Below are 13,692 nucleotides of genomic sequence, written 5' to 3' on the forward strand. Positions count from 1 at the left end.
AAATCTAAATTAGATTAGGGTGAAAAACCTCCTTCACCGTGGAAGACCTTTACTTCGTACTTCGCTCACTCAGTGAGCTTCCATCCTGCCCTTCCGGCAATTGACTACCCCGCGACGGCCCAAGCCGAGGTTCGAGACTCACAGGAGGCGCCCCTGGGGCTTGCCGCGGGAAAAAACGCTCATTCAGGCCGAGATACGCTCGCCAAAACAGCCCGAGCTGAGCTGTAAAGGCTCTTAAGACCAACAGCGAGATTCCTTTCAAAAATAAAAGTGGTTATCCCTATAGCACTTTGAATTTAGTATCAGCATTGCAACCGTGCGAAGCAGGGGCGGGTCACTAGTAAAAATTAAGAGAGAACATGATTCTTGTATACACGTCGTTACACCGTTAACCATTAGTAGTGTCCAGTCAACATTTGATCTATGTTCTACGGTTTGTGGAATTCGTCTCAATGTTGAAATTACTCTTAAAACAAGAAAATAATAATTTATATAAACAAAAAAATATAGATACATAGAAAATACTGCTATACCTCTTCATAATACGAGCGATGTTAATTTTTCGAAGAAAAGTTGCGAAAAACAAACAATTTCAATAGTTCAAACAACCACTGGGCAGCATTTTCGCACAATAAGTTAATAGTACACACCTCCCTCCGGCTTAGAAGAGTTTATAGTGCACACAGAAATACAACAAAAAATTATATGTAGATATTTGCAGTCTATTAAAACGTAACGTAAAGTAATTATTAGTCTTAGCTTTCTGTTTTTCTTTATAATAATATAGTATTTTGGTTTAAATTATTGTTAAGTTACTATTTCATTAATCCATTGAAAGAGCGGAGTACCCTGATGTACAGGTCTCCCTAGACGTAGTTCAGGGGCTTCAATATCTGCTAAAAATGTAACTTGCTATTTAATAAAAAAAGTTTTTTGAAGTGAAACTTCATATCGACGTATGTGAGAAATGTTGTAGCAAATCGTCACCTTTTTGAAGTCAAACTTCTTTAGCGACGGAAAAAAATTTACCGTCACATTTTTCGGTTACGTGCCCTCTTTTTTATTTATTATTTATTTTTTATTATTTATTATTTATTATTTATTATTTATTATTTATTATTTATTATTTATTATTTATTATTTATTATTTATTATTTATTATTTATTATTTATTATTTATTATTTATTATTTATTATTTATTATTTATTATTTATTATTTATTATTTATTATTTATTATTTATTATTTATTATTTATTATTTATTATTTATTATTTATTATTTATTATTTATTATTTATTATTTATTATTTATTATTTATTATTTATTATTTATTATTTATTATTTATTATTTATTATTTATTATTTATTATTTATTATTTATTATTTATTATTTATTATTTATTATTTATTATTTATTATTTATTATTTATTATTTATTATTTATTATTTATTATTTATTATTTATTATTTATTATTTATTATTTATTATTTATTATTTATTATTTATTATTTATTATTTATTATTTATTATTTATTATTTATTATTTATTATTTATTATTTATTATTTATTATTTATTATTTATTATTTATTATTTAATATTGATTATTTATTATTTATTATTTAAATTCATTAATTTCCTAACATATCTTCCTTTTTCCGTCCCTCTAAGTATCGTGAATCTAAACTTTTAGATTTGTATAAGGATAATTAAATGGTATCAATCGCTTATACGAGTACTGGGAATAAATAAGGCACAACTGCGTTTCTCTGTGAATACAACAGAAACAACATTTCAAGCCTATATTCTAGGCTTTATAAAATAAAATAATACCTATAATGGAAAAAATTTAAACATCTGTAAACGATCAAATTGTTTGTCAAATTTTACGTGTTTGTCAAATTATTTGATAGTGTACTGCTGTGTTTGAGGCGTTTGTCAAACAATCTACGTGTTTGTCGTGTTTGATGAAAATCTGGATTGATGTCGAGTTTGAAACAAGATCTCACTCGTTGTATTGACATCATGGAGGACGCTACGCTCAGTGACAATATGAGACAATATTACTAACATAGAATTTATGTTGCATTTCATATCTGTTTATCGTGATTTTTTTTTTTATTTTTAGTAAACCTTTGTTATTTTGTATATCTTTTAGCAAGAAATAAAAGGCTTTTTGTTTTATTTTATTTTATTTATTTCTTCACAAGTTTCAATGATAATGTTGCTCAATGTTCGAGGTGCAACGCAGGCTTGAAATTTTAAGTCTTCGAAATCATCGCCGCTAGCCAGATACCTCAAAGTTACTGATAACCTTTGAGAAGCTGGTATAGATTTCCGCATAACTGTGTCCTTTTTTTCAATACGAGGATGGAGTATAGTCAGTAAATCTTCAAAAGTTTTATGGTCCATGCGCAGGAAGTTTGCGTAGTCTTTAGGTTCAGTGCGCAATATTTCCCGTAGCAAATTCTCTTTTTTTTTTTTTTTTTTTTTATAAAACAGGGGGCAAACGGGCAGGAGGCTCACCTGATGTTAAGTGATACCGCCGCCCATGGACACTCTCAATGCCAGAGGGCTCGCGAGTGCGTTGCCGGCCTTTCAGGAATCGGTACGCTCTTTTCTTGAAGGACCCTAAGTCGAATTGGTTCGGAAATACCTCAATGGGCAGCTGGTTCCACAAAGTGGTGGTGCGCGGCAAAAACTGCCTTGAAAAACGCTCAGTTGTGGAACGGCGGACGTCGAGGTGATACGGGTGGAATTTCGTACTCTGCCTCGACGTCCGATGACGAAACTCAGCTGCAGGTATTAATCCGAACAACTCCTCTGAACACTCTCCATGGTAAATGCGGTAGAAGATGCAGAGAGACCCCACATCTCTACGCAACGCCAAAGGATCAAGCCGCTCGGAAAGGGATTGGTCATCGACGATTCGAACCGCTCTGCGTTGAATACGGTCAAGTGGAAGGAGCTGGTACTGGGGAGCCCCCGCCCAGAGGTGAGAGCAGTACTCCATGTGGGGCCGAATTTGCGCTTTATATAGTTGCATGCGTCGTATTTATCTCTTAATTTCAACCATTCTCGACTCCATCGTCTTATTTTTTTTGTCTTGATACACAGTGCTAGAGTCAATGCCAAAAATGCACGCACGGCACGGCACGGCGACGTCACGTCACGAAAGGAGAAACCCGAATCTACTAGAAAGTTAACAAGCTATTGTTTGATGAAAACGTGAAGTTTGGCAAACAAATTTGACAAACAATTTGATCGTTTACAGGGCACTTTACATGTATAGTCCTTTTCATGAAAGAAGTCCCCCAGATGCGGCGCTGCAATCGCATGACGTAATGTTGCCATTTATGAGTAAAAAATTTACCTATTTTATTTACATTTAGCAGATGTAATTTATCAAATAATATTATTTTCTGCATACTTCGATGAAACAATATTTCTGTTATGTAAAAAGTATATTATTATTTACTTAAATTAGCGGTGTTCTACCTACTTACAGGGAAAAGATGAGAAAATAGGGTAAAGAAAAGCAATACAATTTTTTATTCAGAGTTTTATTGCATAATTATTGGGTTACAATTTTTTTCGAAGTACAAGCCGCTGTTATACCTTCGTTTGTAATTCTTGTTACAGTTTTCTCTGACACACCTGCAATTAAATTATGAACAATTAAAAATAATAGTAACTTTCAGTTTATAATGCTTATGTAATATGTAATATATGTTTTAATTTCAGTTACCTAGTTTCATCACGTTATGTATTTGTTCAATTTTGTCGCAAAAACGAATTTATACCTTAAAAGTCCCATCAATACAGCAAAAAATTATTAAATGGCAACTCTAAAAAGTACCTGTTATGGCGGCAACTCTCTTCCGAACATTGTTTAGTGGTATTAAAACACCTTGTTTCTTATGTTCCGCTTCACAGAACTCTTTCACCTTTAATATCATTTCTCGAGCCGAACTTTTTACAACTTTTGGCATTGTAATAAATCTTTAAAATGCACTAAGCTAGTTAAAAATTCACAAAAATATACCACAACAAACGAACTTGATAACATCGACGAATGACAACATTGCCGACCTGTCAAATTAAGTTCCGAAAATCACCGCGGGACTTCTTTCATTAAAAGCACTATACTATGTCAAGTGACAAATTAAACATCGTCAATCTGACGGCAAAGAAGAAAAATAAAATATAAAAAGAGTTTGTTTAGGAAAATATGTATATTATGATGTTATCCTTACATAAATATGAACAACACTTAAAAGATTAGTTTTGTATATTATTTTATTATTATTAGTTTATGTTTATATTTAATATTAGTTGTATGTAATATGTGAAGTTATACCTATATTATTGTTTAGAATAAATATTGTCATGTTATATTTGTTTGCCACATAAGTTTCACTTCTGACATGTGTACTTTGTACATACACACTTTTTTTTGATAGTAATGCGACTTGACGTATTTTGACAATTTGTCAGTTTAACATTTTTTAACCAAAATAATTTAAAGTTTTCCCTAAATTTTATTAAAATTGTACAATGTCTGCATCACTCGATTCAAACTTAGATCCGATGGAAGAAATACGCTTTCGAAAAAAACATGGTGCTATGTGGATAGAGATTCAGAAGGAGACACACTTTAGTTTTGACGAACTTGAACGTAAGTCGAGACGACGTTCTTTGTTATGAATGAATATTAATACACGCTCATAATAAGCAATGTTTAGTATCATATGACAAATATTTGGGGAATCCCTTTTCAGTCTCCTTTATCGATTGCCATTCGGTATTGTTTTTCATGTCTATAACAGCTATCAATATATAAGTAATCTAGACCAACTAGAGTTGGGTCATACGGTCACCGTTTGGTAATAATGTAAATAGTAAAACGATTTTGTGGATCGCTTTACAGTTCCGAATCTCCGCAGGAGCTGTATCTGGAGATGTTTTTTTAAAATAAAGTGTGAGAAATTCTATTATAATAGTATTTTATGACATTTAGCAATTCATATCTTTTGATTTAACTAAAATATTTATGATTGATGATTGATTGAGAAGATTTTTCAGCTAAACACTCCAAACACGATGATAAATAAACCATTTCAAAAACACACAATGGTGCAAGCCATAAGAAACAAGCCTATAACTTTACAAACATATTGACTTCGCTATTTTAATTTACCTAATGCAATTTTACTTAATGTTTAGCTGGTTTTTATTCTTGTCCACATGTGGAATAAAATGCGCAATAAAGTACTGATAAAGTTAAATAAAGTATTGATTAAGTTACCTGGAGTTGGATGGGTGACCGCCTGGGAACACCTCGTAATGTTGTTTTTTTTTCGCAGCGATAAGTGAAAATTATTTTTGGAATCACTTAACTAAATTAGTCGTAGTAAACGTACACCAGAATCCCTTTACAATAATAATTGCAGGGTCCCTAGTTTCCTTGCAATTTTTTTCAATACAATACAATAAAAAATAAGGAACTTCGTTCCAATATTCATTATACTAAATAAAAAAATAATGTTTTAGGAAAATGTCATAAATTTCTGCGAATTCAAAAATTAGTGAACTAATGTCACAACGAGAACAGCTTATACAAGGAGATGAACCAGATGAGACTAAATTAAAACATCTAAACCACGAAATGCAAAATATGCTTATTAATTGTGCCACTTAATTTATATTTTGGTTACTTTACTATTTAATCGCTGCGTAGCACAACGACATCATCCTTCTTCCTCTTTTAGATTCCTGGTCTCTTAAAACTGTAATAGACGATGAAATAAAAGATTGGTGTCGAGAAAATCTATCATACTGTTATGATACCAATTAACATATAAATTAATCGAAAGGAACTTCGTTCCATCCGGGTGTCCCTTGACACCTCTCAAGTTTTTTTTATTACAGGTTTAACGAATACCCTTCATTACACGTAGAGTATAAAGATCATATTCCCAGTAACAGTAATATCAATTTCCTGATTTACGTCCATACTCAGTCATAGACGACGCGTAATTTACCAACGACTCAAAAGTGTCTCATACTGAAAACGTACCCTGTAATCGGGTAAATGCTTAGAATAATTTATAGGAAAATTGTTAGTTGAAGACACCATTGCAATTATTGACGGTAAAAGCTGTGGTAATTAGGGTATAATATTGAATATAATTTATGGGTGTAATTACGATACTATATTGACGCTCGTACCTACGTTCTGTATGATACAGATTTGTCTAATATCTGAGAAATGAATGTGTGATTATGAAGATGTTAACGTAAAATTGTAAATACCGTTAGATTGTAATCTATCTCGCGAGATTATAAACTGTCGAAAGATTGTGAACCTCAGCGTACTGCTTACAATTTGACGTATTATTATTCGGTAGATTGTAATCTATCGAAGTGAAATCGTCAAATTACAATCTTAAAATTATCAACTGTCCGAAGGTTGTCCCTGATTGGTCGGCTTTATAGTAGACCGGTATATGTCCATAGAGTTAGGTAAGCAGTTGGTTGAGGTTCACAATCTTTCGACAGTTTACAACCTCGCGAGATAGATTACAATCTAACGGTGTTTACAATTTTACGGTGACAAAGATACCACAAGTGTGTAATAATGCCCCTTTTAATGTCTTTCGGTCATTGAAGCGTTGAAATTGAAGAAATTTTGCGCACAAGCACAGATATTACTTTTTTGTAAGCAACGGGTTATGGATTTATTGGATGTTTGAAGGTAGACAGGCATTGAAATTAATCTGCATTCCATTCGTTAATAAATTGGAGTGCAAATTGGTTTATTACGTTTTTACAACGATTTCGATTGAATTTTGATGAAACGAAGTTATGAAATTTATTACTAAATACTAACTAAGTGTATTAACTCAATTAATTCTGTATAAGGGTGAAATAATTTTCCGAGAGCCAACGATGCGATTAATTTTCGACAAAGATCCGTGTTTGCGTTTAAAATTTGAGTAAAAATGTATACTGCCATAAGCAGATGTGATTATAATTAATCGTATCTTGCCTTTTTACCAGGAAGAAAACGTGAAACAATAATAATTGTTTCTAAAAGCACATTGTCTTTGTTTATGATATGAAATGATATTGATGATATATATCTATAAGTATCTAGATAAAAATATGTCTTTATAGCATACTAAGAAAATAAAATCGATTGCATAAAAGCCGGGTTCGAGCACAGGGTGGGTGATCTCTAGATGAGAACCCCACACGTAACTGTGACCTGCAAACAATTTGCGATTGTATTTTAGTTCATCGGTAACACTATTGACATTGATACCACTTCTTAGATATTCGTTCTATAAATGAATAATTAAGTTTTTCTTAGACTATTACATAAGGCTTTATAATTATACGTAAAAGATAATTTATTATATTATTTTTTATTATTAGTCTCAAAATATAAAATTGTTTTGCGATATATTTTCTTCGGGTGACGAAAGCCTTAAGCAAATCATTTCATTAATATAGCGTGCATTTTAAATTTGTATTATGCACATTTGAGACTGTCTCCCATATAAAGAGCATTGTATTGATTAGATTCTATTTAGAATGTCACTAGTAATTGCTAACATCGTTATGGTCGCGGAACACTTTGTCTGTGTCATTATATTGATTTTATTTTGTCTCACATTGTATTATGCATTCTTGTATGACCCACAGAAATTATGGTAATTTTTTTCAAGATTCAAAAGCGCGATGAGAAGCCGGCGGCATCGGATTTAATATCGAGGTAAAAGTTAAATTTGTTTGATGATTTATTTCATGGCGCATTTTTCGTTTTTGTTTTAAACAAAGGATTTCATATGTCCAAATATTTGAACAATGCAAATGCCGTATGTCCGAAAAAAATAAAAGGTCTAGTCAGTTGCTTTGTAGTGCTACGTAAATATTCTATTCATCGAAATATGTTTTATTGAATAAAATAAACTCCATCGAACGGAATTAACTTCAAGAGCTACTTAATAACATTATATTCGAGGTAATTTGATTTCAAATAAATAATTAATCGCAATAGGAGATTATACTTAGCTTTCTTTCAGGGCACATTTTAGAGACGTTCTGCACACTGGCCTGGGGATGACAGACTCTTATATGATGGAGCGGGTGATGGTAGCCTTAGACCGTGGTACTTCACCATTTGTTACCATGGCAACTTTCGCCAAAGCAATATCTCTCTACTTGAGAGGAACGTTGGAGGAACGAATTTCCTACGCGTTTACGGTATTATCAATTTATACAAAGCGTTGATAATAAAAAGCTAATGCGATTTTAAATTAATTTAAGAAATATAAAAATAATTTCGATTCTGAATTTAAGAAAACATAATTGTAAACAGCCTCACGATTAAAGAAACATGTAATTAATATTTGATTTACCATAGTATCAGCAAAAAAAGCGCCATACCAAGCTTTTTGAATAATTTGTTTTAACATATTTTATATCATAGAGAAATTCGCTGGCGGGACTTAATCGTTGAAAGCCTTTTCGGCTTTTTTATGGACATCTACCCTCTTCTTTTTATCTCTTGGTAAAAACCAAAACAGTCCGCATTGTTTTAACTGGAACCTAGGTTTGGATATGCATAGTTGCTCCCCTCATACATGTTTGCCCATAAAATATTTTACTTTTCTTGTACTAAAAGTTTTTATAAATAAATAAATAACTGAAGACCTCATTCATCTGTCGTAGTATATAAATAGAATTGAGAAGGAAATTGGGTGTTTTTACTTTTAGTATTTTTCCCATTATCGATCTGCCGCGATCACAATTGTACGCTAAAAGCTTTATTTACATAATAAGGACGAACCCTATTTGATTCTGTTTTGGTCATACAGTTTTGACAATGCCTGAATGCAGAGTTTGCGACATGATCTGCACTTAGGGCAATAGCGCACTAGCCAGCCCGATCGCGCGTCTTGGCCGGCGACCAGGCCGCAAGAGTCCTACCAAGCATCGCGGCTAAAACCACAGCTACATTGGTCAGTGCAAATACAGCGCTCTTCAAAATGGACGCTGAGCAAGTTTCAAGTTAACGTGTTTGTGCTTCTGCGTTTATTTTATTGGAGACTTGGCTAAAATTTACAATTGAGGTAATGGTTACTAGGCTGTTCTACCCCTAGAGTGTTATTTTAAATCCGTAGGCGCAGAGGAAGAGCAGCCGCCGTCCGCTGTAACAAAGCACAGGCATAATGCAAGCCGTAACGGCTAAGGCTAGTCGCCGATGGCGACCCAAAAGTCGGAACTGCGGAGGCTTGAATAAAATGCCTGTGCTTTGGTACGCAAGGGTGGAGGGGCTGCATTTCCCGTAGTTCCGGAGCTGTCCAAAAAACCTATTATTATCTTTTTGTTAGGTCAGGACTAGGTTCGTATTTTAATATATTTTTTAATAACTTTTTCCGGCGCGTGGAAGTGGTTGGGGGTGATAGCCCTGCCCCTTCTACTCCCCCCCCCCCACTTTCAACCCCCAATTCGGGTGACGTATTTCTAAATCATTACCGCAATGTTCGTGTATCTCTCAAGTAGAAGCCAAAAATGAAAAGTAAGAAATATTTTAAATTTGCGACCAATCACGGGCCGCAGATGCGTCTCTTCGATTTCGTTGAAGTCGCTGACCGCGTTCTTCATGGCGATTTAGTAATAATGTATCTATATCGCTGGACGTTGCGACCTGGCCGCTAGTGCGCTATTGCCCTTTGCGTTCGTATCATACATATGACAGTGGTTTATTAATTCACCATGTATCTGTCACCAGGAAACTCTAGAAGTTATGCGACTAATTCCGATATAGTTACATCTTCCTTGTCAGTTACGAAGACGAAGGTCTAAGAAATTAATGTTATGACCATGACATGCATTGGATACGTAGCTTAGTTACATAATATGCAAACACGAAACGAACTTGGGTTGGGGAAAAAGTCTTTTCGCATTATACTATGTATGAACTTGTAATAAAATCTCTTTGGCTATACTATATGTATTTGCCTGTATTTGTTATCGTAGAAAGTTTTACCAAATTCATATTAGGATAATGTGTGATTTTTATTTATTTTTCGTACCGTCAAGATAAGTGAATCTAATGAAGAAATTCGATACATTTTAAAAATTTTCTACAAAAGAGGTAAAAATGCAACGCAAGCCGCGAAAAAAATTTGCAATGTTTATGGACCTAGTGCAGTGTCTGTGAGAGTAGCACAAATTTGGTTTAAGCTTTTTCAATTTTTTTTTTCAAATTTTTATTTTTATTTTTTTTGACCATCGACTCTGAACTCTACTGCGAAACACTGATGAGATTAAAGCAAGGAGTTGAGAGAAAGCGGACGGAATTAATCAACAGAAGGGATGTGGTTTTTCATGAAGTTAACGCTAGACCTCACACATACTAGAGCCACTCATCAAAAATTAAGAGAACTTGGCTGGGAGGTGTTAATGCATCCGACGTATAGACCTGACCTTGCACCTTCAGATTTCCACCTGTTTCGGTCTTTTCAAAATAAAGTATAGTAAATTAATACAAAAATGTTTCTTCAATCATTTATAAAATGAAGCATAACTTACCTAACTGAAGTTATTATTAAATCCAGGGTTTTCATATAAACACATTATTAATCCAAGCGCCCCTTCCGATTTTACAGTGCTATGACTTGCTGGGTGAAGGGTATTTAAGGAGGGAAACGATGTATCAATGTATGAAGAAGAGCATCGCAAAAGCTTCCCGTGATGACGATGTCGAAGAAGCTGTCAAGGTAACTTTGAAATAGCTGAACGCTTAGTTTTATGTAATACTAGCTGACCCGGCAAACAACAAAACAAACGTTTTGCCATGTATATTATTTCTAGGAAACATTTTTTTAGGTCAATAAAAATAACTATCTACTATCATAAAAAATAGGGGTTGATCGTATAGGGGTGACAATTAAGGGTTGGAAGTATTTTTGTATGAAGTATCATAAAGAAATAAAAACAAAAAGTTTTGTCTAAAAAATAAACATTTTGGGATGGGACCACCCTTAAAATTTGCAAAGTAGATGTCCAATTCTCAGACTTACTGAATTTGCATAAAAAACTTCATAAGAATAGGTTTCGGAGGAATATGGGAACGAACATTGTGACACGAGAATTTTATATATTAGATATAATTTTATTGGTTCACAATTCTTCAACATTACAAAAAATAAGCATGTGTGTGAACATGTAATCTTTGTGTGCGTATGCCCGAGTGTGTACGTGTGAAAGTGCGTCCGTGCAAAGGGTTACGCGCTTAATTACATTTTTCAAATTTGGGCAGTTTTACTTCAAATTAATCAGGTTTTAAAACAATGTAGGAATAAAGGTCACAAAGGCGCTACAACCTTTTAGGCCTCAGATTTTTGTATATGTTTCGTAATCATTTGTTTGCCTGCGAATCCTGACACACGCTGTCGGATGCGTACAGATAAAATAGCTTACGCCCTCTATTTTCGAAATATAGTTTCTAAATTCTATAAAGTAAAAGACTATGTATAGCTTTTTACGACTCGTAGAATTATTAACCTTTCATATTTTGCATTTATCCTGGTATATTTGTAACGTTTATTCCTATGAAGTTTATATATTAAATATAAAAATTACTGAAATATTTGTTAAGGTTATAAGAATCGAGTGATGTATTATAAAGCTGTGAAAGCGTGATCTAGGGTAAAAAAGACAAACTGATATTATAACACCACAACATTATTTTTACTACTAGTTTAGTTATATCCATTACTCATAGATGACGCCTGGCTCAAAATTCACAGTTAAATTTCTTCTTGGATTGTATAGACTTAAAGACGGGCTATTTTAAGATAACCATACTTTGCCTTTCAGGGCCCTCTATAATGTAGAGTTTGACTCGGAAATTATAATGCTTTCTCTATACAACCGCCAGTCACCATTATGTTGTAGACAAAACACCTTTTTGTATTAAGTACATATTATTTGTTTTTGCTAATATTACTTAAAATAGAAATAGAGTTAAGAAATAACAAAAAATATAATGCTAATTTGAAAATGGCATTTTGTAAACAAGTAGTTTCGATGAATGTATTTCTGTAATAAATTGTTACTATATGCTGTGAGATAGATGTCACTATCTAAGGAATGGTTATGTCGTATCCATTGTAATTAACCTTGTGTCAAGGCAGTTGATTTGTTTTCATGATATGTCTGGCTTAGGCTAGTAGACGATAATAAAACACACACTTCTTGAAGTTCATACAATTACACCACTTTCGCCCGCCTTTATTCTCATTTCACGAATTTTATATTAGTATAATATAAATCTTCTTAAACTTTTGTTTTATTATTCATCGACAGACGTAAAGCTGAGCCAAACAGGTAAAGCTACGTATGCTATTTGCGTAAAGCAATTAATAATTTAAATATTAATTAAAACATTTAATAAAAATTGATTTAGTGACCTCTATTCAATCTTGAAGTGACTAAATGTCTCGTACATTTTCAGGAGTTCGTGGACATTATGTTAAAACGCATGGACACAGATGTAGATGGCGTGATCAACTTCGATGACTTCCACAAGTCGGTGACGAAAACACCTTCATTATTGGAAAGTCTCGGGTATTGTCTGCCGGAGAGACCTGCTGTTTACTCCTTCTTGGCTACTTGGTGTCCTAATTGGGCCAAAATGTAAATTACTTATAAGGAATTAAAAATAACTTTGAATATTGGCTACAAAGCGTGATTTTCCGATGACGTTTAATCCCGAATTGAGTTTCTACATAAATTTTAACATGTACATGGAATATAACCATCTAAAAATTATCATAGCAATTTTTCATCCTCTTGTATATGTTAAATTTTTACTAAAGTATACTTCTTATAAATAGTATAATCAACCTTCTAGTTATATGCTGAATAGCGGAATATTCGAAACAAATATCCAACCAGCGTATCATTATCACAGTAGAAATATTTAGTCATTTATTACTTGAATACACATATACATTTAGCTATTAAACTTTGGTTTGACTCTAAACGTCTAAATATGTATAGGCATTTTCCAAGAAATAGTTATGCTTTTAAATTGTAACTCATTTATTGCGTAGTAAATAATATAATCAAAATATTCCGTTTCATTTTGTCCTGCTTGAGCCGTTGTACCCTCAGGTTATAATAATGTTAAAACCATTTATTATAATTAATATCACTCACGAAATATCTGTTTTACTTATTTTAATAAGAAGTCCTACAAAGCCTACAATTTTTTCTGAGGCATTTTACATAGTACGTTTTAAGCATACATTAATATTTTTTGTTAAATTTATTGCAATAAAGATTTATAAAAATAGAAAATAATAATTAAGGAATTACACATATCACGTGGCGCTAAACATTAATGGTTAAATTCGAGTTTTAACTATAACCACTGTATATAAAATTCCAATTCGTAAGTTTGTATACGGGTTTACACACGTCCACATCTTTGCATATGTAGGCAAATCATCGGTCTGTCTGTTACTTACCATATAGATTTTGGGTACAAAAAAGCCAGTTTTTTACGATGCTATATCAAACATAGTTGAGAATAAACTGGCATTGGGTTTAATCACACCACCTCGGTGAAATGGCTGTACTGGTATCCTACTAAGAAATACTGTAGATA

General features: G+C 32.9%; 1 protein-coding gene across 1 annotated transcript; it reads left to right on the forward strand.

The window, feature by feature from the left end:
* Positions 1–4,504: 4,504 nt before the first annotated feature.
* On the forward strand, positions 4,505–13,153 carry LOC125062598 (EF-hand calcium-binding domain-containing protein 1-like). Its single transcript, XM_047668611.1, has 5 exons — positions 4,505–4,680; positions 7,713–7,782; positions 8,093–8,273; positions 10,685–10,795; positions 12,535–13,153. The coding sequence occupies exons 1-5, from the start codon at positions 4,560–4,562 to the stop codon at positions 12,718–12,720; spliced, it is 669 nt and encodes a 222-aa protein (XP_047524567.1). The 5' UTR covers positions 4,505–4,559; the 3' UTR covers positions 12,721–13,153.
* Positions 13,154–13,692: the final 539 nt, after the last annotated feature.

Source organism: Pieris napi, chromosome Z, assembly GCF_905475465.1.
Source record: "Pieris napi chromosome Z, ilPieNapi1.2, whole genome shotgun sequence".
Taxonomy (NCBI): Eukaryota; Metazoa; Arthropoda; class Insecta; order Lepidoptera; family Pieridae; genus Pieris; species Pieris napi.